The sequence below is a fragment of the Caretta caretta genome, chromosome 7, assembly GCF_965140235.1.
Source record: "Caretta caretta isolate rCarCar2 chromosome 7, rCarCar1.hap1, whole genome shotgun sequence".
In the NCBI taxonomy this organism is placed as follows: Eukaryota; Metazoa; Chordata; order Testudines; family Cheloniidae; genus Caretta; species Caretta caretta.
The window spans coordinates 36,145,410-36,173,311 of record NC_134212.1 but is presented as its reverse complement, the minus strand read 5'-3'; the positions used below and the strand labels follow the sequence as shown (position 1 = coordinate 36,173,311).

At 41.8% G+C, this 27,902-nt stretch overlaps 1 protein-coding gene across 1 annotated transcript in view; it reads right to left on the bottom strand.

Annotated features, from left to right (window-relative positions):
- NUP210 (nucleoporin 210) overlaps window positions 1–27,902 on the bottom strand; it is a 118,483-nt gene that overhangs the window by 27,524 nt on the left and 63,057 nt on the right. Inside the window, exons 17-28 of the mRNA XM_048858458.2 lie at window positions 26,522–26,714; window positions 25,461–25,567; window positions 22,742–22,846; window positions 22,502–22,603; window positions 12,565–12,693; window positions 11,659–11,786; window positions 10,498–10,633; window positions 9,142–9,204; window positions 8,224–8,403; window positions 5,587–5,667; window positions 3,461–3,592; window positions 3,070–3,228 (exon numbers count right to left, since the gene is read on the bottom strand). Coding sequence (XP_048714415.2) covers window positions 3,070–3,228; window positions 3,461–3,592; window positions 5,587–5,667; window positions 8,224–8,403; window positions 9,142–9,204; window positions 10,498–10,633; window positions 11,659–11,786; window positions 12,565–12,693; window positions 22,502–22,603; window positions 22,742–22,846; window positions 25,461–25,567; window positions 26,522–26,714 — 1,515 coding nt within the window. The remainder of the gene's footprint in view (window positions 1–3,069; window positions 3,229–3,460; window positions 3,593–5,586; window positions 5,668–8,223; window positions 8,404–9,141; window positions 9,205–10,497; window positions 10,634–11,658; window positions 11,787–12,564; window positions 12,694–22,501; window positions 22,604–22,741; window positions 22,847–25,460; window positions 25,568–26,521; window positions 26,715–27,902) is intronic.

The following is a 27,902-nucleotide window of genomic DNA, read 5'->3' as shown; positions in this document are numbered from 1 at the left end:
GGAGGGGGCTTGGTGGGGCTTCCTACCGGCTCTGTCCCTGCAGCTCTTAGGCATTGGAGACAGGGGCTCCTCCACTCGCTGCTCCTGCCACAAGCACTGGCTGCCGCAGCTGCCGTTGGCCAAGAACCAGAGGGACCTGGTCAGGGCCTGCGGGCATGAGCAGCGCAGAGACCCCACTGCCCCTCATGGGCTACAGGGGGCCCCCCCACCTAGGTAAGCGCCCCCCCACGCCCTCCAAACTTCTGCCCTTAGTTCTGAGCGCCCCCTCCACCCCCACCCAAACTGCTGCTGCCCAAGGGGCTGCCAGGCTTGGGCAGCCCCTGGGTCAGCACCAGCCGCTGGAGAAGTCATGGAAAGTCACAGAATCCATGACCTCCGTAATGCACTTGCAGCCTTAATTATACACACATGTGCTCACCCACACTATTTTTGGATGGTGGAAAGAAGGGCTGGACGAAACTACTATTAATATCAGGGTGAGTTTTGCTCCATGAAACACCACAGGAGTGGGCCTCCAATTTCTCAACATGCACAAAGCAGTTCATACATGACAATTTCTTTGTAAATGGAGATGGTTTTTCAAAAGATGCAGCATTTTCAGACTGCAGACTATTATATTATACAGGGATTTACAAGCTCTTTCATAGTGTGGGCCACATTTTGATAATGAGATTGTGTCATGGATACCTTCCTCCTTGCATCCAAACTCACATGGGCCACTCCCCTCTCATTAGTGATTGCACATCATCTCTGGGGCAACTACAGTGACTGCTCCCTTAGAAATGATATGTCTCTGCTGCATTTGTAATGGTCTTTTCATGTGATTTAGTCACAGGAACAAGGAGAAGGAGCCAGCACCAAGTCACCAGCCAGCTCTCTGGAGAACACCAACAAATTCTATAGGGTCCACGGATCACAGTGTGTGAAAACTGCTGGTATTATGCAAGGGACAGTGAGCCTCAAACCTTTATCATAGGACAAAAAGGTGAATGTATTTACAGAACAGAGCAGGACATGCATCCTAATCAGTAGTACTTGCAGCCACATGACCCTGAGCACCTCCGGAGAGTCCCCAGCTCTCATTAAAGGTGATGGAAGCTGAGGGTGCGCAGCATTTCTGAGGAAGTGGGAGGCATGTCACAGGGTTGGGTCTTCCTGCTTGATTAAAGTGAGCAGCATTTAGCCCTTACACAGGCAAGGGGAAAAAAAAGAATCACAAAAGAGGGAAGTTGCCAACACGCTCATTTTTGAATGATACTTTGTAGTGTTCATTATACCCAGGTGTGGCGTTAAAGAATAAAAATTTAAACCAGTGTACAGAATAGCCATTCATTTTAAAAAGGGGAACAATTCCCTCCCCCCCCCCCCCATTCAACTGGTTTGCAACTTAAAGACCTTGAAATGCACCATTTGAATTTCAGGGTGCTGCTAACAATGAGTATCAAGAATCCAGCTAAGAAACTACAATTGACTCATGAAGCTTCCAACTTATTATCAACACCATCACTTAAATAATAAGTCTGACACTGCACTAGAGTCAAGACCTCAAATGACCTTTAAAAAAAAAAAGGCCAGTATTAAAATATTAATAGCTTTCTACATCCACCTTTGACATTTTTAATTTGATTATGTTGACATATTAACCACGAAACCCATAGGCAAACAATGCTAACCCACCATTCCACAATATATGCCAAGATTTAAGAATGAGAAGCATAGTAACTGGCAGATAAAGAAGATTGTGTTAATTCTTGCACCACCTTGTGCTTTAATATGATGTAAAACATACTTCTGTAATAAGGGCAGAATCCTGCAATCACTTATGCGTGTGAATAACTTTAATCATGTGGCTTTAATGGGCCTACTTGAAAGGCAAAGTTGCTCACATGCATGTTTGCAAAAACAGGGTTGAAATGTTTCCCTGCTATAAACTGAAAAGAAAAAAAAATATTCACAAACTGTTGCTGTTCATAACTTATCTGTAACAACATACTGTGCACATTTGACGTATTGTCACTTAGGAGCAAAGGTGAAAATGCAAAGGCTGCAATTTTAGAGAAACTTTTAAAATATGGTTTTTAATAATAGGCAACAGCGGTGTTTACATTTTAGAACTTGGGAAGATTTAGTCTCTCTTGTCAAAAGCCAGCCACAGCTGGCTTTTCAACATAACAGCTTGTGAGGAGGGGGGTAAATGCTGGTGTCTCATTTCTTGAAGAATACTCATTTCTCTTCACAGTGAACCTAGACATTTGACTAAAATGGTATACTTTTCTAACATTTCTTCACTGGATTCTCCCAACATTTATTCTCGACTCACAGCAACAGTGACCTTACTCACTGTTTCAAAAGACAACACTGAAATTTCCATCACATTGTTTATAATATATGTTGCTCAGATCATTCCCACCTGTGGTAAAATCCAGGGGGTGGAGATGCTCTCCCCACACTGGCCCCCTGAGAGCTGGATTTTGCCCCCTAAATACCACATCTGTGGACCCCAGGGTGGTGAAGGTGAAATTCTTTCCCTGAGTGGATCTAGTAGGCATGATATGGATCTAGGTTACTATCCAGAAAACCCTTCTAAATCCATGTTACTAAGATCAGACCACACTGGTAAAATGGCACTGAAGACCTGAAGAAATCATTATATGGCCTGCAGTGATACCGCCATGACACAAAATTAATCTATATCGTACTGGGGCCCCTGACATGTAGTTTGAAAGAGCCACTTGCCATAGCATGTTAAAGGCTACTTTTTCTTAATACCACAGCCAATCAAAAGGCACTTCCAGTACTGTCCCATCTAAAAAGAAAATTCAGCAAAATTACATTCAGACACCATCAGGGAAGGAATGCTCAACACTTAACACCAAATTAACAGATGGGTATCTCCTCTCTTAGTAGTGGGAGATGCCACCTATGCACCAATATCTAGTGGCAGCTTAGACTGGAACTGCATCTTTACAACTGCATTCCTTGCTCTAAAGTATTTAATTCAGACCTGTAATATTGATTAATACTGTAGTTTCTTGTTTAAAATGAGACAAGCTAACCAGAACATTTTACCTGAATTTGGATTTCATCTGACAGCTCTCCTTCCAGGCTGCGAAACTGTTCAGCAGTAGGATCAAGGGCTTTCACAACGACCTTCAGCCCTGTTCTTCCCTTTGCTCTGCCATAAACATCCATAGCAAAATTATATTTTGCTGGAAGCTGAAGAAAAGCCTGAAATAGGAAATACTCATTAACTGTGTTCAAGGAAATACTTGGAGTTGAAAAGAAAGAAATTCCATCTTTGCCCCTGATGTGGGTACCCTCCTCTTGAGCAAATGGAGGCAGTGGATCTCCTCAATTCCCATCCTGGGGAAGTTTAAGCATTACAAAAAAAGGGGCATGCTCTCTCTCTCACACACACACACACACCCCTATCCATTTCGGGGCCCACAGTAGAATTTACTTCATTGTGTCTTGTCTTGATGTCCAGGATATCCCTCTTGGTGACAGACCAGTGAAACATTAATCCTGGCAATGCATTGCCAAACGAGAAAGGGGTCTGATTACTGGTGATGCCCATCACATAAACTGGCATCTGAAAGCAGATAAAAACGGAGCTTTGCTTGAAAAAGGTGCAACTTTGGGACAGAAATTAGTTACACAAGTAAGGAAGGAACACAGTAACTCAACACAAAATTCCCAAGCCAACTGAAGAGGTTTCCACAAAAAGAAAAGGAGTACTTGTGGCACCTTAGAGACTAACAAATTTGTCTGAGCATGAGCTACAGCTAACTAACACGGCTGCTACTCTGAAACCTGAAAAGAAATAACACTTTTTAAAAATATTGGGTTACCAAGTGCACCTTTAAAGTGATATCATGTACAGGACTCTCACAATGACAATATCTTTTTGCATTAAAAAGCTTTAAACCATTCCCTTTGGTAAGAGGGTCTACCACAACCAAGTGCTGATTCATTTCATCAGAAGCCTCAGCAGCTGGTCATATGGAGGAGGCACTCATCCTATGTGGCCCCCTTAACAACAGAAACGTCTTACACATTCTTACATTCGCTACTGTTTTCACTAGGCATTCTCTCCTCTTTGCTGATTGGCTGTTTGCTCCAACCCGCTCCTTCCCCTATGCCCACAGTTTGTGACAACATGATATACATATAATAAATATCCAGAAGGTGAAAATACCAAGCAAGGAGAGTTATTATTTAGCCTGGTACAAGTACGTAAATAGGCTTTATGGGATGAAATTAAGAAACGATTTAGATTAAATATTGGAAACAGCTTCCTAACAGTGACATGACTAAGACTGAAATAGTCTCTCAAAGCAATTGGTCGAGGTCCCATATTTTGAAATACTAGAGCCAGTCTGGACTTAGTGGACATACTACATATTTTCCTGAAAGGAGGATAGACCGGACAACCCATCTCCAAATGAAAAGATTCCCTGGTGGTCATGCCAACATGGCAGATTGCTCGTATTTGGTTCTACATTGAGTTCTGGCTCTAGCAAGTCCAAAGCAAGAACAGAAATAGCATTCCTTTTCTTCCTGTTTGCACCCTTTTTGCATGATCCTCTCTTGAAAGAGTGTTTCTCCAATCACAAGGAGACTCTGACCTGTCTTAAAGGAGCAGCTATCATTAAAGATGAAGAAGCATGAGTGTAAGACAGGGGTGGACAAACTTTTTGGCCCGAGGGCCACATCTGTGTATGGAAATTGTATGGAGGGCCATAAATGCTCACAAAATTGGGGGCTGGGGTGCGGGAGGGCATGAGGGCTCCAGCAGGGGGTGTGGGCTCTGCGGTGGGGCTGGGGATGAGGGGTTGGGGGTGCAGGACCGTGCTCCAGGCTAGAACTGAGGGGTTTGGCGGGTGGGAGGGGGATCAGGGCTGGGGCAGGGGGTTGGGGCGTGGGAGGTGGTCAGGGGGGCAGATTCCGGGCAGCACTTACCTCAAGCAGCTCCCAGAAACGGTGGCATGTCCCCCCTCTGGCTCCTATGTGGAGGTTCGGCTAGGCAGCTCTGCACACTGCCCTGTCTGCAGGCGCCACCCCAGCAACTCCCATTGGCTGCAGTTACCAGCCAATGGGAACTGCGGGGGCAGTGCTTGGGCTGGGGGCAGCGTGCAGAGCCCCCTATGCGTAGGATCCAGAGGCCGGACATGCCACTGCTTCCGGGAGCCATGCAGAGTGGGGCAAGACCTCAACTCCACCTCCTGGCAGGAGCTTGAGGGCCAGATGTGGCCCCATGCCCACCCCTGGTGTAAGAGCATATGCTTTATTGTGGCACAAATAAATAGTGTCTAATTAGGTTAAATAGGAAGATGCCCAGAATAACACAGAGAAGTGAATGAGGGTTTGCATCACCTTTAATTAATTTAAAAAATCATGAGTTAATGTTTTATTCCACCAGATCAAGCTTAGAACTTTGGTTGGTTGATGTGAAAATGCTTTTCAACTAAACTAATAACCTTTTCTTTGTAATCCTCATTAGCACATTTCCTTTGAAAATTAAATATCAAAATAAACAAACAAAAAGAGTGGGAGAGAAAGAACTCTAAGTGTAATTCAGCTAACCTGAGTACCCGTTTTCATTCGTGTAATGGGTGCACGGATTCTAATAGCCACAAGCCGTACTACTTCAACTTCTACTTTGTCCTAAAAAGAAAAAAAAGCTCTGTAAGAGGCAGACCATTTCATTTAATGACCTCTGACCATTTCATTTAATGACCTCTGTGAACTAGATTTTTAGTATTAGCTAGATGACAAGTTCCCAACCTATACATATCAAAGCAGGGACTTCAGGCTTGCCCTTGATTACCGTAGGCTACCCTGAGGTTCACATAGCAGAGCCTTCTGTCTGCACAAAGCTCAGTGCAGGATCAGGGCCTCTGTAATGAACCGCTGCACTGGATCCACCCCAGTCGCCTCAAAATTGCAAGGCTGGGGTTGGACCAGCCTAAGGTACAAACAAATGGGAGGCAGTGGGCACAGCCAGGATCTTTGTCCGGGGAACTGATCTTGTTACCTGAACGACTGGAACCGCTGACTTCAAGCAGAGATAACAAGCTTTAAAACACCTGGTTTTATGATGCAGCTGGTGACAAAAGGATTACGCTTCTCCCCATAACAAGTGTGTTTCACTGGCATGTGTGTCTTCAAAACCTCTCGCACCAAGTGTTAAAGTTTAAAAGAATACACTGTTTTTTAAAAAGATAGCGTGACAGAAATGTCTTTCCAATAAGAAATAAAAATGATTCATTTGGTAGATTTTTTTGTTTGTGTGATCCTGATTAAAATGGAAGTGTGCAAACAAACCAACTGCTTCCCCCCCCCCCACACACACACACTGTAATGAACTGCTATGACTTGATTCTTTTATTCTCCCCGTAAAAAACAACGAACAAATTTGCAGAAAAAAATTGAAGGAAAAAAAATCCTTGCAGTTTAACTGAAATCCTCTGACACAACAGATGAAATCACAGACTTGATATAAATCAATACACTATAAATCCAATGTCAAATCAAAGTCAACTCAGTACAGAATGCTTATCCATAAAAGGACACATCAAAATCCAGCTGAGTAAAGTCCTAACAACATGAGAGGATTTACATTCTCAGACTGAAAAAACCACTATGGCAGAAGGGGAAAAACAAAGTCACACATGCATATTAGTTGGTGATTAATTTAAAAGGCACCCTGATGAGAATGGAGTGGTGTTTTAAATGGACGTGGTCCAGAGATTGCTGTGTAATTCTGGCTTAGATAAAATATGGAATGTGTTTACTTACCTACTGTACTGAAGTCTAATTTGTAGAGGATGTGTCTATCGCAGAAGACCAATATACACATTGGCATAATTCAGTATGATTGTCAATTTGACAGCAAGATAGATTGTAAACTACCAGGGGAAGAAGCCATGTCTTCCAACATGTCTGTATGGTGCTATGCTCTTCAACAGCACTACTTAAAAAATAGTCTTTGCTCAAGACTACAGGAGTTGATGACTAGCAGGACCAAGAAGAAGAAGATGGGGTCTCCAGGAGGAAGACAAGTGAGTGATCCCAGATGGGGAGAGTAACAGTGCAAGACAGAAAAGGAGCCAGCCAATCACAAAATGGAAACATAGGAAGAAGAGAACTAAGGGGAGAAGGGTGGAATGGAGAATGAGAACAGGAAAGAGTAAGAATGAGCGGTAGATAGATGTGAAACTTGGTGATTTCTCTTCTTTGCATCTCCTGTCATTCCCAGAGTTTTGTCGCTGAAGTATAGTTGTGGGGACAGGACCAGACCTGGTGGTCAGAAGGTAGGAGATTTGGTTTCCTAGTTCAATCTGCTCCCTTGCAGAAGCCACAGGCAGACATTGCTGTCCCTGAGTTACAGACATAGCAAATCCTTTAACAAAATTCTGATCTGTCTCCATTGCTTGTCTCACCTGGGAATCTCCCTGTGCCCCCCATTAAGGCCAAAGGACTTCGCTGTGCACTAGTTGCCCGAACCCTAGCTCAGGCAAACACAAAGACAAAGAGCTATGAGCCTTATGTGCCACACCCTAGAGAACATTGCACTTTTTCTGCTTTAGAAGCAGGCCTCTACCTGTCTGCCTGCATCCACCTCCAGGCTTAGCCATTGCCCTCACTACTGGCACCAACAGGAGCAGTTCCTGGGTTTCATTGCCTGTACCTGGCAGCATGGCACAGACTACAGCAGAGGACTAACTCTGGTCTTGCTTCACTCCCCCACAAACTTAGCAGCTGACTGAGATACTTCAGAAGGTGACCTGTTATCTAAGGAAGCCATGAACCTCAAGGGGAAAATAAAAACCCCTTCCAGGCAACCACAAGGTAACTTCTAGGTATCAGCAGTCTCGACCTTTGTTACTGTGGCAGGACTGGCCTGGACGGATTCTTTCGGCAGTTTTACCAGTCAAGCCTACAGATGTCAAATGTCATGAGATCGCCCTGGGTTTTGTGCAGAACTCAACTTTCAAGTGGTGAGATGCACAATTTAAGGATATATTGAACATATTGCTCACGTTCCAAAGTGAATGCACTAAATCACAATCTGGGGAGTAAGAAATCGCTATTTTTATCCCAATGCAACCAGTGAAGTTATTGTAACAAGATTTTATTTTTGATTTTGGACACAGTCCATGCACTAAACCAAGATTAACATTAACTGGTTCTGTGACACATGAGATGATAAAGTGTTACCTGCGACACCACCACGATTTGCCCAGTCTCTGCATCAACAGCTTGAACCACTCCAGTTACTGTCCCATTTCCAACTGCCTCTCCTCTTACAAGGCCAGTGCTGTTCACTGATGCAATCCTCTCATCACTGATGGAGAAAATTATGTTGGACTGAGGTTGAGGGCCTCCTTCTGAAGTAATCTGTAGTTACACAGAGACCAATGCTCATCAATAGTTTGCATCCATCACAACTCTGCTCTAGTTAATATTTTCACAGGGCCAGGGTGCACAATAGAGGGGGAGGGTACTCGTAGCTTCCTTTTTTTGCACAGACTGCACAAGGACAAATGGATGGGCATCTCTACTCCCCCAGCAGCACCCAGACCCCCATCTAGCTCACACACCAGCACATGGAGGAGGACCAGTGCATGGGGAGCTGGAAATGGGGACAAGAAGCTAAACACATAAAGGGTTGTTGCAACACGCATGCTGCATCCACATGCCAGGGATTTTAAGGAGCAATTCTGCCTCCCTGTATTCCTCGCAAGTGGAGTGACTCTGCTCTGTGCCTTGCTTTGTGTACTTAGCCCACAGCTGTCAGTTTTATATTGGTGACAGGTTTACTGAACATCACCACTCATCCTGGGAGGGCTGGCTTTTCATTCGAGTGAGAAATACTGAAACATTGTCCTGACTATATGCTAGAACAGACAGGTGGTCAAGTGTGAAGACATTCAACTGGCCTCTGTGCTGGAGAGGAGTTCTGGTATGAATGTAGCTATGTTACCAAGCTAAATATCAACATCCACCAAAAAGAAAAACAACAACAAAAAATTAAGATAGTATCATGGAAGCAAAGCAGTTAGCACTTCTCTAATAATGTATTAGAACAACTTCTCAAACAGGAATTACAGTGGACCAAATCTAAAAATACCTCACCTGAATCACTGCTCCTATGATCAGAGTAACTTTTCTCGGCAGTAGCCTAAATGGAGGAAAGACCTAGAAATGAAAGCACAAACATTTGTGTTCTCACCACTATCTGATTTAGATGAATTATGCTTCTGAACAGCATATACAGGTGTGTGTGGCAACTTGCTTAGCCTGAGCAAGCTAAGCCTCTAGAAAGTGCTGTTAACCCCAGGCCCTTAGCAATGTTTGCAGAGAAGTACTACTACACTTCTCAAATGCTGTTGGAGAGTAGTTTTTGGACACATTTTGAAAATAAAAATATTTTTTTCAGGTATTTTACAGGGAAAAAAATGCAGATTGTGCCTGATATAAATGAAAGCGGGTTGGGGGGGAGGGGTTGCTCCCTTTTATGGACACCCAGCCAGTTAGCTATAAATCCCTCTTGGTAGTTGTTCTCTACTTGCTTTACCTGTAAAGGGTTAAAAAGTCTCCCTGCATACGTAAAAGGAAGGGAGTGGGCATCTGACCAAAAGGGCCAATTGGAAGGCTAGAACTTTTTAAAACTGGGGAAAAAATAAACTTCCCCTTTGTGTCTCTGTTGTTCTCCCGGACAGCAGAGACAGGGCTGGAACTAAGCTGTAAAAAGCTTCGGGCCAGGTATGAAAAATATCACCAGATCATACCTAGAAACTACTCATTTGAAACCCCAGATATGTAAGTAGATCAAGAAATGTCTAGGAAGATGCGATTAGGTTTTTCTCTTTTATTTCTTTATGGCTTGTGGACTCCTCTGTGCTAACCCCAGGTGCTTTTGTTTTGCTTGTAACCTTTAAGCTGGACCTCAAGAGAGGTGCTTGATGCTTAATCCTTGTAATTGTTTTGTTTTTTTAAATCAAGCAAAAAGCCGAAGTTCCAAATGTATTTTCTTTCTGTTTTTAATAAAATTTACCTCTTTTTTAAGAACAGGATTGGATTTTTGTGTCTTAAGAGGTTTGTGCATATGTGGTTTAATTAGCTGGTGGCAACAGCTGATTTCCTTTGTTTTCTTTCTCAGCTCTTCCCCGGGGGGGAAGGTCAAAGGGCCTGAGGGTTGGAGGAATTCCCAAGTGCACCTTCCTCGGTTCTCAAAGGGGTTTTTTGCACTTGGAGGTGGCAGCATCTACCCATCCAAGGTCAGAGAAAAGCTGTAGCCTTGGGAGTTTAATACAAGCCTAGAGTAGCCAGTATTAATTTTTAGAATACTTGCGGGCCCCCACCTTCTGCACTCAGAGTGCCAGAGTGGAGAATCAGCCTTGACAGTGCCAAATTACTGTTTTCATACCACTCAGGCCCCACCATAACAAGCATTTCAGATAACATACAATTAGAAATGAAGTTATTTACTTCAATCTGTTGGAGAGCAGAACTGATTTCTTGTCCATTTTTATCAGTGACTGTTGCTGTAAGGCTGGTTTGACCTATGACCATGCCGTGAACTAGAAAAGCAGCAGTATGGTCATCAAGAACTTCATCGAGAGGACTGCAGCAAAAGAAAATACATTAAATTAGAGAGGTCATTGAATGAATTACATTAATAAAAGGGTGACTTAGGGTACAGGGGGTTCATCTATCATCTCAAGGAGTTTTAGGTGACAAAGTCCTAAGCAGAATAATAAATAGGGATGTCAGTTCAGTATGGAGCAGCAGGAATATTGACTTCTTAACTGCCTGAAGCTGGAGTACCTTTACATCCAGGATGAAGCACCGATAGCACAGCACACGTATGGGATACATCACTGAAACCTGAACCCTAACTGGTTAGAGTATAGAAGGCTTCTGTTTCCACTGTTTCCAGCAGTTCTTAAACCTTCATCTATTTCCAAGTTAGAAAATATAAAGGGCTTCTAAATGGGGCGAGGGATAGCTCAGTGGTTTGAGCATTGGCCTGCTAAACCCAGGATTGTGAGTTCAATCCTTGAGGGGGCCACTTAGGGATCTGGGGTAAAAATTGGGGATTGGTCCTGCTTCAAGCAGGGGGTTGGACTAGATGACCTCCTGAGGTCCCTTCCAAACCTAACCTTCTATGATTCTATGATATGATGATACAACTCTGTCATTTCTAGAGATTCAGTAACAAACACAATACAATGAGTTGGATACTCTCCTACTGATCTCCAGGCAGGTATTTATTCACTTCGCATCATTTCCACTTTCTCTGCTCATGCGATGTTCAGAATTTAATGAAGTGCTACAGTGCATGACTAAGGCCCTGAATCTGAAAAGTGAATGGGAATTAAATAAATGCTGAATTTGAACCTTAAGCATAGCCAGGCCCCACAGAGAGACACTTCTTTCGAGACAAATTTAAAAAAAAACTACATGTACTTCTCTGCCTGATTGATTGGGAGTAATGACATGAAGGCTGCATGGAGGCCTTTTTAAAAACATTACCCTTCAAATTCATTCAAAATAATAAGAAAATACTTCTACAATATTACTTTTGCTTCTTCTCCCTATTAGGGAATTGCTTTTAAATTCATGAAAATACACCATGAATCAACTTACACCAGCGACACAATCTGCGATGCTGCCCTCAGTTTTAAATCCATGACGGTGAAATATTTAGCCAGAAAAGGTTTTCTCGAGTCATCCAATACTCTAACATAAGCTTTAACGGTTTTCCCAATCTCCACCTGCAATATATATTCACAATCACTGACATTTTCCCTGAAAAGGTATTTTTAATCATCATTCTTATTTATTGGCATAAATGTCTTTTTATTGTAATGTGTAAAACTTTTAATGCTCTAATAAAAACTTAAGACTGGACCGTGAGGTTCTAGTGTTAAGCAGCCCTCACTGCCAGGCATCATTAGTGTCAAGTGAAATGAATGAATTCAGGTGTTTCAACTGGCATGGGCATAATTCAAACATCCAGAAATATCAAAACTTTTAATTTTGTATAAGATTTACGGAAAATTGCAAGTAAAATGTTTTTTATCTGACATATGGAAAATGACCGTGACAAAATATATTAGTACAAGAATCACTCTCCCAAACTCTCAGAAAAACAAGACAACATGAATTAGTGTTTTTTCAGAAGTATTCATGTATTTTTATTCATAATCCTTTTTATTATGGCAATGCCTAGAAGCACCAACTGATCATGGATCAATTGAGCTACAGACTAGGCAGATACATAGTAAGAATTGGCTTCTGCCCTGACGTGCTTACAATCTAAATAGGCAGGCTTGGGAGGGGAAACAATGGTACAGAGGAGTGAAGTGACCTGTTCAAGGTCACACAGCTGGTCAGTGGCAGAGAGGGAAACAGAAGCCCAGTCACAGCCCAATGCCATAACCAAGACACCATGTTACCTCTCGTGTACCTCAGCCTTACATTAATAACCAGCACAAAAGCCGATGACATTCTGAGACAGTCAACAATACTGGCTGCTGAAAAAATACAGACCTTGTCAACAACTCGGACATACAGTTCTTGTATATCAGATACATAGATTTCAGCTTTAGCTGGAGCAGGGAAAGTCAGACACAAGTCATGAATCATTAGCGTTAAAGTTCCTGGAAATAAAGGATATACCTAAAATGCCAAAAGAAAAAACTATTAGTTGATGCAATTTTTTTTTAAACTTTAATTTGTGTCTTCTTGAGGACTAAACTTATTTTCCTTATTGTACAGATCAAGTTGGACCCTGAATTCTGGACATAAACAAGTTTCTTTATCTCAAAGGATCAGGCAGACAGATATTTTACCCACTGAAGCAAAAGTAAAGCTGTAAAATTTATGTAAGCAATCTCATACCACTGAGGTAGTCTAAATGGCTTCTGGGTAACAATTTCTGTAATGGACCCTGATGTGGGGATAGCCTGGGGTCCTATATTCTCATGCTATCAGGAAGACAAAAAAAAGCCCCCAACCCACAAATCATCTGGAGCAATAAAATACTTTTCTTGGGGTAGAGAGGGAAGGAGACTAACTTTCAAACCAGTAGCACGGCACCTACAGTATTCAGAATGTTACCTTACATCATCAGAGGAGCTACGTTGTAACTGAGGTGGGAAAAGCTGTCATTTTGCCCATTGTGACTGCACTCGATTAACTTTGCTTCACATTATGGAAAAGAATTCCATGTTTAAATAAAGACAATTATTACCAGGTAGCTTTTAAAATTGAATTTAATTTACAAAAGTACTTCATTTGGCATCATTAGACTACTCCATGTGGTCCTGCCTTTTTGATATCCAGTACAGCCACTCTGACATTTCAGACTGGAGAATGCCACCTTCCTAAGAAGACTGGAGTGCATTCTGCTAGCCGTGCAACCGGAAACGAAAGAAAATCCACAAGAAATAGGATTTTTCACAGAAGTAGAGCAGGCAGGTTGAACTAAGTCTATATTTTTAACGGGTAAAATGTTTGATGTATTTAAAAAAAAGCCAGTATTTTTGATCATACAGGTAGTTAAAACAAAAGATTACTCACCTCATGCAGTAACTGTGGTTCAAGATGTGCCCCCCTATGGGTGCTCCACTCAGGTGCGCATGCGCCTCTGGAGGCCTTGAGCTGAGATTTTCTGTTAGCAGTGTTCATTTGACCTGCGCATTTGCTCTATACAATCTCAAGTTGCACTTCCAGGGTATATTGGGCTGCCGGGTAAACTACTCTATCTGAACATCCAACCAGAACAGTCCAAAGCAGAGGGGAAGGAGAGCAGGTAGTGGTTTTTTTAAATACATCAAACATTTTACCCTTTAAAAATATAGACTTAGTTCAACCTGTTTCTGGAAGTGATGAATAGGTCCAGCGACAGAAGTCCCAATCTCTGCAATATCCCATGCAGGATCTGGGCATCCAGCTCCCATTTGTAGTCTTGGGAGAAGTGCCTGCTGAGCATATCGGCTGTGACATTCTGGAATCCAGGAAGGTAAATGGCTAAGATCTGAATCTGATGGGCTACACACAAGTTCCATAACTTTTTAACTTTGGCACAGAGGAAGGGGGACCTTGCTCCTTCCAGTTTGTTGATACAGAACATGCAAGCCATATTGACCATCATCATTCTATTGCTCCTAAAGAAAAGAAGGAGTGTAATTCTTGACTCAGCATATTCTAATGAAAGGGGCCCCTGAAGAGGGTCAGGGAACGGGGGAGGGATGGATGGATATATAGTGATGGTAAAGCCTAATGTTGTAACCTCCATGACTCACCTGTCAGTTATAATACACTGCCAGGCCCCTTGGAAATGGAAAAGGCAGCCTCTCTAAAATAGGGGTTCTCAAACTGGGGGTCGTGACCCCTTAGGGGGTCATGAGGTTATTACGTGGGGGGTTGTGAACTGTCAGCCTCCACCCCAAACCCCACTTCATCTCCAAATTTTATAATCATGTTAAATATATACATTTTTTGAGTGTTTAATTTATAAGGGGGGGGGGGGGAGGGTCGCACTCAGAGGCTTGTTGTGTGAAGGTGGTCACCAGTACAAAAGTTTGAGAATCACAGCTCTAAAAGTTTGGAGGTGACCAAATGGTTGCAGCTTACAAACTAGAGATGAGGGAGGAGTTGAGCCTTTGACCAATCTGTCAAAACTGGTTTCGATTACGATTGGGTGCTAGCTGAAGGAGGGTAGAAAGCTCTTTTATTCTGGATTATCTGTCTTCTTCTACCAGGTTGGGTGTGTGATGGGTTCGGTCACTGAGACCCCCTTGGGACTGTCACCTGATGTGCTGAAACTACGTCTGAGCCCGTTTTCCCTGTCAGCGTTTTCCCTGTCAGGGAGTCCAGAACCCTGCCTTGTTGAGCCAGATGCGCTAGTCTGCTGCAACACAGACCCAGGTCTAAACCACACCCCCAAAGCTACAGACTTTAACTGAAAACCACCCAGCTGGTTACCTATCTCCAGCACCCAAATGCCCAGCTCCCAATGGGATCCAACCCCAAATAAATCAGTTTTACTCTGTATAAAGCCTATACAGGTTAAACTCATAAATTGTCCGCCCTCTAACACTGATAGAGAGATATGCACAGCTGTTTGCTCCCCCAGGTATTAATCACTTACTCTGGGTTCAATAATAAACAAAAGTGATTGTATTAAGAATAAAAAGTAGGATTTAAGTGGTTCCAAGTAATAACAGATGGAACAAAGTAAGTCACCAAGTAAAACAAAGCAAAACCACACAAATCTAAGCCTAATACGTTAAGAAACTGAATACCAGTAAATCTCACCCTCAGAGATGTTCCAATAAGCTTCTTTCACAGACTAGACTCCTCCTTAGTCTGGGCCCAATCCTTTCCCCTGGTACATTTCTTGTTAGTTCCAGCTCAGGTAGTAACTAGGAGATTTCTCATGACTGCTTCCCCCTTTGTTCTTTTCCATCCCCTTTTATATCTTTGGCACAAGGGGAAATCCTTTGTCTCTCTCTGGGTTCCCACCCTTCCTTCTAAATGGAAAAGCACCAGATTTAAAATGGATTCCAGTATCATGTGACATGTTCTGTGAGACTTCATTACTCACTGGCTGGCATCCACATATACAGGAAGGCTTACAAGTAAACAGAGCCATTTACAACCAATTGTTCCAGTTAATGGGAGCCATCAAGAGTCTAAGCCACCAAAAATGGCCCACACTTTGCATAATTACAATAGGACCTCAGAGTAATACTTCATATTTCTAGTTTTAGATATAAGAATGATACATTCATACAAATAGGATGAACACACTCAGTAGATTATAAGCTTTGTAATGATACCTTACAAGAGGCCTTATGAATAAAGCATATTCCAGTTACATTATATTCACACTCATAAGCATATTTCCATAAACATATGTAGTGCAATGTCACAGGGTGGTTTTGTGAAAACCAGAAAAGTAAACTGGGTGTGATCTGTGGGGAGTTTGAGACCTGCTAAATCTCCTCTCGCTTATAGGGGTGTACATTCCCAGAGATATCAACATGGCCCTGCAGTCCTTCAGTGTGTGCAGGGACTCATTCATAGTTCCTGAGAAGAGCTTCTGACCATCAAACAGGAGACCCTGGGCCCTATTCTGAACCTCTCTCTCTCACAAAACCCATAAACTGGAGCCACAATGCCTTGAGCACAACAACTGCTGTGGAGATGGATCTAGTGGCAGCATCTGCGGCATCCAAGCATGTCTGGAGAGAGGCTCTGGCTAAAGGACCATGTTTAATGATGGGCTGGAAGTTCTCTATGCTCCTGTGGCAGATGTTCAATAAAGGATGCAAACTTGTTTTCATTTGTATAGTCCTTGTTGGCCATGATTGCCTGATGGATTGTGATCCGAAACTGGAGGGTTGTGGATGAGCAGACCTTCCATCCAAAAAGGTCTACTCTTTTCTGGTCCTTGTCATAAAAGGAGTAGACCTGGCATAGTGCTGTCTACAATGCTTGTTTACAGCATCCACCACCAGGGAATTAGGTGGGGGATGAGAGAATAAAAATTCTGAATCCCAGAGGGGGAACATAATAGTTCTTATCTGCCTGTTTTCAAGTTGGTGGTATGATGGCAGGAGTTTGCCACACAGTCTTTGATGGATCCAGGAGCACTTCATTAAAGGGTAGCACAACCCAGCTGGATGTTGCTGACCGCAAAATGGAGTCAGGAGCTCATGATGTGAGTCTTTAACCTCCAGAAGTATCTGAAGGGAGTCTGCCATCCTGTTCACAGGGTCCTGGTATTTACTAAAATTGTCAGCCCTTGATGGTGGTGGAGGCATGACTGCCTTGTCCAGAGATGAAGATGAAATAGGGGTTTGAGGTGTAGCCTCTGTTTGCTCTAGCCTCCTGTTCCTCAAAGGTCTCCTTATGTTGGGTGTTTGGTTGAGGAGACTGTATGACTCTAGTTTCCTGGACCAGTGGAGCTGGAGGTAGGAGTGCTCCTTCATCAGCTGTTTGTTCTCCTGAATCTTCTGAACTCCAGATTTTAGAGCCTGGAAAACAGTACACTTTTGGGAGATCTGACTCTCCAAGCAACAGGTACACTTAGAGTGGCCACTGCTGATCAGGATAGCCTCCCAAAAAGAGCTGCAGTGTTTAAAAACTGGTAAGCCAGGCATGCCCAGGCAGGCCAAATAAGCTCCCCAGAGGAGATGGGGAAGAAATAAAATGGAGAGAGGAAAAACGGAAACCTCTCACAACTACCTAACTAATTCTATCCTAACAACAATTAACACTAACTAGAAACACTAAACTAACTAAACAACAACTATAAAACAGGCTGAGGCGTGCACAAGGTGGACACACTAAAGCTCTGTCTCAGGCCAACCCAATATACCCTCAGAATGTGGCATAAGGCTGTAGAGAGCACCTGTGCAGGCCGAATGGACATTGCTAATGGAAAATCTCCAATCAAGGGCTCGAGAGGCATTTGGGCACCTGATGTGGAGCACCCACAGGGACACTACTCAAAGAAGAACAGATCTTGTTTCATATATTTCACAAGGCTTCCTCACTGCCTCACTCCTAAAGGCTACCATTCCAAGATGAAACTCATATGACATCAGGCATAGTATTCCGATAGCCACATGGGAGATCTGACTGAAGAGATTTTAAGAACGAAGACCAACTGCATAAACTTCAAAAATAAATTCAGCTTCTTAGAACAACAAACTTATTTTCCCCTCTAGCTGACAGTCTCCCTGTGAATGTATTGTGAACTCCCTCTTTCTACAACTATACAGAGATGTGTTTTTATCAATACACACCACCAGCAATGAAGAACAGTCATCTCTGACATCACTAATATTGAATTAATTCTATTAGTTTTGTTGAATTTGTTGCCATTTACAAAGAATTCTGCGTATAGTCATGGCATTAATATTCCTCCCCTCCCTCAATAAAGAATATGATGCATATATATTATTGTTCACTGCAGGTAACTCCTAATTCAAATATATCATCGATGGATGAAATCAAGCATAGCTGCAAAGTAATACTTAATGCATCTTCTGGGTGACTATATCAAATCCCTGTAGGACGTGGGCCTAATACTTAAACAGATCTTTTCCATCTTTAGCCACAATACTGCTATCCTTTTGAAGTTAGAAAATATTACAGCTTTCTCTCTTAGCATTATTAGAAGAATCTGAAGATTTTACAAATGTCTTTGCTAACCTGAAACAAATATTGTAATGTCACTGCTGTAATCAACTTATCTTTTATATATGTTATTTCTGAACAATTTTGTGTTTTCATAACACTTTAACGATAGGAGAGTTTATTACAGATTTTTTTTATCAACTTAGAATCCTTTGCTGTTACTGCTTCCTGAAGTCTAGTATAAAGATATAAACCTTTATCCTGCCAATAAGATTAACTGCTTGTTTGTCTGTTTGACCATTCCTATATGAGTGCTGCTTATTCAAGTAGGGATGTTAGATGCAATAACATTTTGGTTATGGTAATAACTCAGCTAGTTTCAGTTGTTCTCATTCAAATCTCTTGAGAATGGACAGTTTCTCTGAGCTACAAGGGCATTCAGAGTATTAGCATGCAAATGAGCACAAGTGGAGTTTATATTATGTGGCCTGTGTTCTTAACCAGGGTAAAGCAACTTCAGTTTTGCAAGGTCTCTGTGTATTTATCAGTACATTTCTCCAAAATTACTCATTTGGGCTTAAACGTATTTGAGAGGAAATTTCTATTATTTGCAAAGTTTACAAGCCTCATTCAGGCTTGAATTTGTAATCTATATACCAGCTCCCCACCCGTTCCCCAAAACAACAAAACCATATGATGTATCACAATTTATCTATTTGCTCCGCCTATGGTTGCAATTTAAATTTGCACAACTCTAATATTGATTTGTAGCCTCTAGTCTCACTCATATTGAGGCATGTGCTGACTTCCCTCATGATTCTCCTTAACCTTATGTAATGATTCCAAGATTCACTGACTTTCAACTGTCCCTCCAGAAGGAGGTTACTTACCCTACGGCAGGGGTTCTCAAACTGGGGTTTGGGACCACTCAGGGGGTTGCAAGGTTATTAAATGGGGCGGTCGCAAGCTGTCAGCCTCTACCCCAAACCCCACTTTGCCTTCAGCATTTATAATGGTGTTAAATATATTAAAAAAAGTGTTTTTAATTTATGGGGGGGGGGTCACACTCAGACGTTTGCTATGTGAAAGGGGTCACCAGTACAAAAGTTTGAAAACCACTGCACAGTAACTGGAGTTCTTTGAAATGTTGTAGTCAATGTTGATCCCACTCTAGGTAAGCACCTGTTCCACACATGTAGAACTGGATTCTTTTGAATAGCACTTTCCATCAGGGCCACCCTGTGCCTCTTCATGTTTCTGTTCGAGGTTATGAAGGGAGGGCGGAATGCCCCTACCTCAGTTCCCTCTCAATTGGCAGCCCACATTGCTGAGAAGTGGGGATAGAAAGAGAGTGGTGGGAGTCATGCTTTGATGACAACATCTCAAAGAACCACCGTTACTGCAGGGTGTGCGTCAGTGCAGCTCCTGCTGTAGGTGACTGGCAAGAAGCATCCCTTCTGGATAGTGGAATGAGGAATACCAGCCGCATCAGTCAAATGATGATCGGAGCTCTGCCCTCCTGAGCTTGGCACCAGAGCCAGCCACCACATCAAGGTTCAGTCACACTGCCAAGGGCAGCAAGAGGAAACTGAGGGAGGGTTGCAGCTGCCCCGCTCTTTATGCCCTTATATGGGAACGTGAAGAGTCACAGAGCACAAGTATGGCTCCAGTGGCACCTCTTCCAAAACAAAATCCAATCCCACGTGCACGCACACCGCCAGTGGATCCACACTGACACATACTCAAAGAAGAACCCTGGGGACATGCTAAGTGTTGAGGACTTGAAAACAAAGGAAGCAATTTAAAGATCTCTTTGCTGAGAAAGGGAATAAAGAAAATTGACTGTAGAACTGCTGGGAGCATTGTCATCATCCCTGTGTAAGAGATTAAGGAAGAAAAGACAGTTAATTATTCCTTGAAAAGTGCCAAACATGCCATCTGCTGCAAAAATCCAGTCCAACTCGCCAGAGCAACAGCCAGGAATTGTGACGAGTTATCATCACCCAATTAATATATATATTTCTTTTATACAAATATTTAGGAGAATAGGAAGGGATCTGATCAATTGGCATTTCTAGTTCTGAATGTGTTCTTTCCGAAGGCACATTAGCACTGATTTATGGATGTATACAATGAAAAATCATAACAGAAAGCTGGACTGACAGAGCGTGGAAAAAGATACAGATTGCTAGAGTTATGGCAATATGTGTTGAAATAAGGGTAGGATGTCTGCCATGTCGCTAGTTTTATTATTACAATAAAAGCAAGTTGTTGAAATGCATTTATAAGTGCATTTCTCTACTATTATCCAAGTCTACCTTCTGCGCCTTTTAAAATAAACATTTGTATCTCTAGTATGGTGCATTTTTTATTGTTATAATTTATTGTACTCCATCTTCAGATTAAAACATTGAATGGATAATTCTTGACATAATAAAGTAAATGGAGAGTGGCACATTTTCCCTCAAAGTGTACCAACTGTATTCTGTACTGATTGCCTGCAGACCCCTGTAAGTACCCTGAAAGAAGATATTGCCATTCAGGAGATAGTCTCCAATCCTGCAAACCGGTATACACATAAGAACATAAGAATGGCCCTACTGAGTCAGACCAAAGGTCCATCTAGCCCAGTATCCTGTCTTCTGACAGTGGCCAGTGCCAGGTGCCCCAGAGGAAATAAGCAGAACAGGTAATCATCAAGGGATCCATCCCCCATCTCTCATTCCCAGCTTCTGGCAAACCTAGGCTAGGGACACCATTCTTACCCATCCTGGCTAATAGCCATTGATGGACCTGTTCTCCACGAACTTATCGAGTTCATTTTTGAACCCTATTATGGTCTTGGCCTTCACAAAATCCTCTGGCAAGGAGTTCCACAAGCTGACTGTGGGTTGTGTGAAGAAATACTTCCTTTTATTTGTTTTAAACCTGCTGCCTAGTAATTTCATTTGGTGACCCCTAGTTTTGTGTTATGAGAAGTAGTAAACAACACTTCCTTATCTACTTTCTCTACACCAGTCATGATTTTATAGACCTCAATCATATCTCCCCTTAGCCATCTCTTTTCCAAGCTGAAAAGTCCAAGTCTTATCAATCTTTCCTCATATGTAAGCCATTCCATCTCTCATTTTTGTTGCCCTTTTCTGAACCTTTTCCAATTCCAATATATCTTTTTTGAGATGGAGCGACCACATCTGCACACAGTATTCAAGATGTGGGTGTACCATGGATTTATATAGAGGCAACATGATATTTTCTATCCTATTATCTATCCCTTTCTTAATTATTCCCAGCATTCTGTTCGCTTTTTTGACTGCCGCAGCGCACACTTAACTTTACTACCATGACTAAGCCCATTTAAATCAATGGTGCTACTCATGGTACTAAAATGAAGCACATGCATGAGTGTTCACTGAATCAGGACCTAATGCTGGTTATAGTAACACCTGAATAATTTCTAGATCATGGGCAAAAATCATGACACAGACTGCTTTACCATGGAAAGGACAAGGACAAAACACTCATGAAGTTCAACTCTGGACCTCTCCATGAAGGTCTCATTTATCTGGGAAGCATTTAGGCTCGGATTTACAAAACCACTTAAACTGCCATCAACTTCCGTGAGAGTAGAGTCAGGCCAGTACCGAGCATATCTGAAAATCTCATCTTTAGACCTCAATGAACAGCACTACAGAAAGTCTCATAACAGCTCTATAAAAGGAAGAACAGATTTTAAACAGCAACTATAAATATTTAAATCTGACAAATTTACTTTGTTTTTTGTTTTAAAGGACAAAAATGCTTGTACCAGCTAAGTCATTTATGTTGTAGGAAGAGACCTACTATGATAACAAAAACAAATTAGCACAAATAAAATACCTGGAAAATATTCCACAATCAGAAACTATTACAAGAGAACACTTCACCTACAAAGAGCATTTACTGTCAAATGTTAGTGTCAAGTTTTTCCTTATGTCCTTGCCACGCAAAACTAAAACTCCCCCGCTGTTTCCTAACCAAAAGGATGGACAATATATGGGCACCATTAACAGATCTTGACCGTAAAGAGTGCAAGAAGCTACTCACTAGATCTTGCTGTCAAATGTGGTATGATAATAGAAAATGGAAAGGCACCAACAGGAAAGAAAAATCAAAGGATTTTTACAATCTCTTAGTAAGTGCTTCCCTCCTCTTCATAATTTGTTAACAGTACAATTTATTATGAATTATAACAAGCTGTTATCTCTCACCATACCAAAAAGGCAACACTGAACAATGAGATTAGCATACTCAGATCATTAAAATAAATACACTGAAGTATTATTCCACTCACCGAAGCAATGCCTCGAGCTTCTTGATAAGCCACTTTTACAACATTTACAACACTGGTGTTGATGAAAAAATATCCAGAACCCTCTCTGATGAGCAGCTCTGCCTGCAAAGGGGAAAAACATGTGGGATTACATCTTTTTAGTACATTGCCAAAACTGTAATACACTTACTCTCTGAGTGTTTGTGACACTCCACCTTCCCCCAGATATAAATCAAAATAATTAGTAAGAAAATTATTTACCTTGACATCAGGGTGATTGTAGATTGTAACATCACTAGGACTCACTTTCACATCTTCTACAAGTATCAGCTCAATAGTGGCAGACACAGGGATAAGAGGTTCATACTGAAAGGAATAATGCAGACTAGTGATCAATTGGGGTAGCATACAATTAAAAGCCAGAGGAGAGTCAGTTATTCCTCTATGTAGGGAAGGATGGATTACCCAGATACTTAAATGGACAATGGAAGTGGAGGTTAGGTAAGAGAATGTCTCCAACAATCAAGGTACAGATGGAGTTGCTTATCTGTTATGTATGCAGAGGTACACAATGCATGCTGCAGTTTTCTGCATTAGGCCCAAAGGGCAAGACAAAGAGCCTAGGCCTGTGCATTAAGGGCTTGGAAGGATTAATTTACGATGATTGACATAAATGTGTAGGGCTTATTAGATCACCAAAGACATTTTGGAGGCTGATGTTCCAAGTTTAGATAGAATTCTGACGATAGCGTTCAGTCTGTCTTGTCCTTCCACATTTCCTTTTCAGGATTACACAAAAGTTATCCACAAAAATCAACAAATAAAATAAAATCAACCCACAATTACTTGCAAGTACATAACCGCTATATAAAATTGTACTACAGAACCTGGTCTAATCATTTGATCCCAATGACATTAGGTTAAGCAGGAAAAATGCAGAGCAGCCTTTTCAGGGGAAGTTAAGTATTTTATCCCCACTCAACCCAATTAGTTAAATTATTTTGCTCAATATAGAGAGGGATGTCATCCACAATGAAACACTTGGGTGCTTTACTTAAAGAGAGGACAGTCAATCAAGACATCTTAATAAGCATAGCTATTAACAAGATATTTGTTTGGGGTTTTTTTGTTTTTAAGGGGGGAAAAAAAAAAGTGCCAGCTTTCTTTGCCATAATGTTCATGCTGCAACAGGAATGAGCAAACAAATCAATATTTTCTGTCATTTAAATTACTGATGTATGTGTCTGACCAGCGGAAACTGACTGTGTAACCAATCTTTGCCTTTGCAAAATACAGGTTTCTCCCAGATCTGGAATTCAAAATGAACGAAAGCCAAATCCTGGTACCTTACAGATGTCTGAAGTCATTTTGAGTGGGTGTTCTATGGAAAGGATAGCCAAGAAATCAGTCCTGCATATTTGGGAAAAAAGGTAGAATTTTCCAAACTCGTAAAGAAAAATTCTACAAAGTTACTATTTCTAGGTATCTGTCGATCTCTCAGACTGCCTACCTGATGTTTGGTGTTGAAATATATGGCAATTGTTATTTGTTTGTCTTAAAATAAGGTAGAATTTGAAGGATCATATAGTAATACCACTCCACTTTCCTTACAGAAGTTATAGAAGAGGGACTGGATAGGTCAGGGGAAAAAGAGAGACAGACCCATTCACTCTCTATGTCAATTTAAATCTAGTTCTGTGTAATCATGAACAAAAAGAATCATTACCATCGGATGGCTTCCAAGAGTTAGTTTCAGTCTAATTGCTAGATGGGCACATGCCCACATGATACAAAACAACTTCCCAACTGGAACAAATTGGGATCCTTGCTGGCAATCTCAGTGCAGAGCCAAGGACCGAATGGCAATTCTGATTATCCTCCCACTCCTACAGGATCTCACCTCCAGAGCAGAGCTGGGGCATACTGACAAAGCAGGGAGGAATTCACATGACTGCTGTCCAAATATATGTTATAAGCTAAGATAACTTCAGTCTCCCGGGCAATAAATTCTGCACTTTGCTTGAATCCTACATACACGTATGCCCTTAGCAGGGTTTTCAAAGAACCACTTAGAAAAATTTTTTAGCAAAGCCCTAACACTGTTTAATTTATTTTACACAAGTAATTAGATCTCCAAGACAAATGATATGTGATTCAGGGTTCTTTTGGTTTGTTTGGATTTGGTTTTTGTAAATTAGTAACTTGCTGCGTACAAGTCCTAGCCAATCCCACAAGGAAATGCTCACAACCCTCCCTTCTCCAGTTTAAAAATATATATTTTTTCAAAAATTAAGCCACTAATTTGAGTCAGACTTCACTGCTTATTGAGACTGCTTTTTGCTGCCACCCTTCCCTGTGTTTATAAACTGTCTACTTAGTTAAGCATTTCAAGGCAGGTACTATGGCTTTTTATGTATCTATATACATCCCCTAGCTGGCACACGGCTGGTACTATACAAACATTAACCTCACTGCTCTAACAGACACAAGTCAAGCCGAACTACAGAGATACAGTCTGACAATCATCAATGTGTCAGAGTTGTAGAGGCTGAAACTTTCTGCTCTATTTTGCAACTAAATCCTGAATACATTTGTTTCCCCAACGATGGTTGTATCAAGCAAATGGTTGCTTTAGTGAAGGACAACCTGACAAAGCTTCACCAATCCACAAAAAACCCTGAATCAAAGAAAATTAAGTGAAATAAAGTATGAAAATTCTTTATAATCCTCTTACCCAGATTGTGAAAAAAGAACCAGTTATATTTAAGGTAGTTAAATGACTAAGAATAAAGAAAAATAAAACAACTGAGGACATTATACAAATAGATTGATGTGGTTCTGTCTTGGGAAGATGTTAATAAAGGGTTATCTTATTATTTTTAAACCAATTAAGCATAATGCAGCAAGAAAATGAATATATAGGGCAATCCTCATTAGGGCACTATGGGAAAAGCAGAGAGTAAATTATACTTCAAAGTACCGGTATATTCACTTTGGCTGCACTGAGATGAAACTGCTGGTATCCTGTCACAGTAGCAGAGACAGCAGTTGTTCCAGACTCGTGATGAACTTGAACAGTTTGCAAGCCTGAAACAAAAACAAAATGACAGATTTACAACAGGAAGAGCTGTTTACTAAATTTTAGCTTAAAGCACCCCCAATGAAGTCATATTTATCAGGCTGCATGGCAGAAGGAGAGGGGAGGTTATGGCCATTTAAAATTAATGCTCAACATATTTTCCACTTTCATTTTATACATTTTTAAACAGCCAAGGATTTTCTTTTTTACATACAGATTTCTCTTGGAAAAATTTTACACCCAGTTAGAAAACAAGCTTTAAAAAATTAAAGCTGATTGAATGTTTTGCAGGTCAGATTATAGAACTCCATTTTCTTGGCTTTAGCACACAGGTAAACTACGGCCCATGGGCCACATCCGGCTTGTGGGACTGTCCTACTTGGCCCCCAACCTCCTGGCCTGGGAGGCTAGCCCCCGGCCCCTTTCCCCCTGTCCCCGTGCGGGCAGCGCTCTGGGTGGCGGGGCTGCCCACTCACGCAGGGTAGTGCGTCTGGCTCCAGCCGAGTGGTGCTGTGGCCAGACATGCTGCTCTGAGTGGCATGGTAAGGGGGCTGTGGGGTTGGATAAGGGATAGGGGATCCCAGGGGGCAGTCAGGGAACGGGGAACAGGGGGCGGTTGGATAGGGCAGAGATTCTGGGGGGGGGCAGCCAGGGAGGTGGCGGGGGAGGTTAGATAGGAAGTGGAGTCCCGGGAGGGGGCGGTCAGGGGACAAGGAGCGGGGGGGGGGGGGGGGTTTGGATGGGTCGGGGGTTTTGAGGGGGGCAGGCAGGGCGGGGGAGTGGGGGCCAGGCTGTTTGGGGAGGCACAGCCTTCACTACCTGGCCCTCCATACAGTTTTGCATCCCGAAATGGCCCACGGGCCAAAAAGTTTGCCCACCCCTCTCTAGCATAAACATAACTAATTGTAATTAACCCAGTTTTCCTCCAAACAACATAGTGCATAATCTTAAGTGATCTGTACCATGCATTTTCTTCTGACCACTTCCATCCTCTTTTAGAGACAGCTCCATCGGCATACTGGGCTCAATGCTGGCTAAGGAAACTTTTGTTGATTCCCAATTAATACCAAGGGAACTGAAATTATCAAATTTACGCCCCTGTTGGTCAAAAGCAGCCAAGTCCAATACCGGATTGCGATAGTTTGAAACAGGAACCTGAAAAGGAAAAAAAAAATAATAATTTGGAGGGGATCCCATTTTGCTAGGATCCCATTTTGATCCCTGAAAAACAGTTATGTGCAGCAGAATGGCAACTTTCGAACAAAGACATCACTTTTATGAGATTTTTAAGGTAAAGTTTTGTCATCAGAACATTTCATAAGAAAAGTAATGGTAAACCAGCCACCAATGAAAAGCCATGTTAGATTGTACTTCAATTTTTTTTTTTTTTTGTGCCAATGAGTCTACTTATAAAACACTTGAGGAGTCTCTGGATTCTGAAAAATCAAAGGGGTCTGGAGATATTAACTTGCTATTACACACAAGATGCATTTCAGGGTTATAAATCTTTCCAAGGGCTACTAAGATGATATAAACTGCAAGTCTGATGCCTGAGGAGTTTGTGACAACTGTTCAACCTCAAACTGTTTTATAAAATGTCAAAATATCTACCGCAAGACATTAAAAAAGACAACAAAGAAAATATATAAAGTTACATATAAAGGCATGACTTCTAATTTTGTGCAACTAAAATGTTTTGTACTTATGAATGCTGATGCTAGGATGCCATGAATATCGCATGCTAGCAGGGGAGCACAAAGTTTTACTCATTTGGATGATGGAGTCATACGTCCTTAACGTTGGCATAACCGCCAAATAAACATTGCCTATGTATTCTGGGCCAGATTTTCAAGCATGTATGCACTTTCACATACGCCTAAATTCAATGCACAACACTCTCTCCCACGCTAATTCATGCACACATGTAAATATTTGTACACAAACAGTTACACCTACACAAGTTAGGCACATGTGCATACTTGCAAGCATTTTAAAATCTGGTTCCATGGATACAATAAACTTGGACCATCCAGATTAGAATCAAAGGGTATGAGGAACAACTTTTTGTACCCAGAAACAGTTGTCAAAGACATATTTTTGTTTAAAGTCAGATAAACAGGGTAGCTGACCTGCATGTTGTTTACATTAAGTTTTCAAACAAAAATACAAAACAAGGATGTTATCAAATACACACCAAGAACAACTGGGAGGTCAGGAGAAGGAAACAGAACAGAATCAAATTTCGCAAGAAACCCATGCATAGCAGAGAGTACATACAAGGAAGGAGTTCCCCTGTCCTTATCCCAGATGACCCATGAAATCCTAGGAGACGTCACTTGAGAG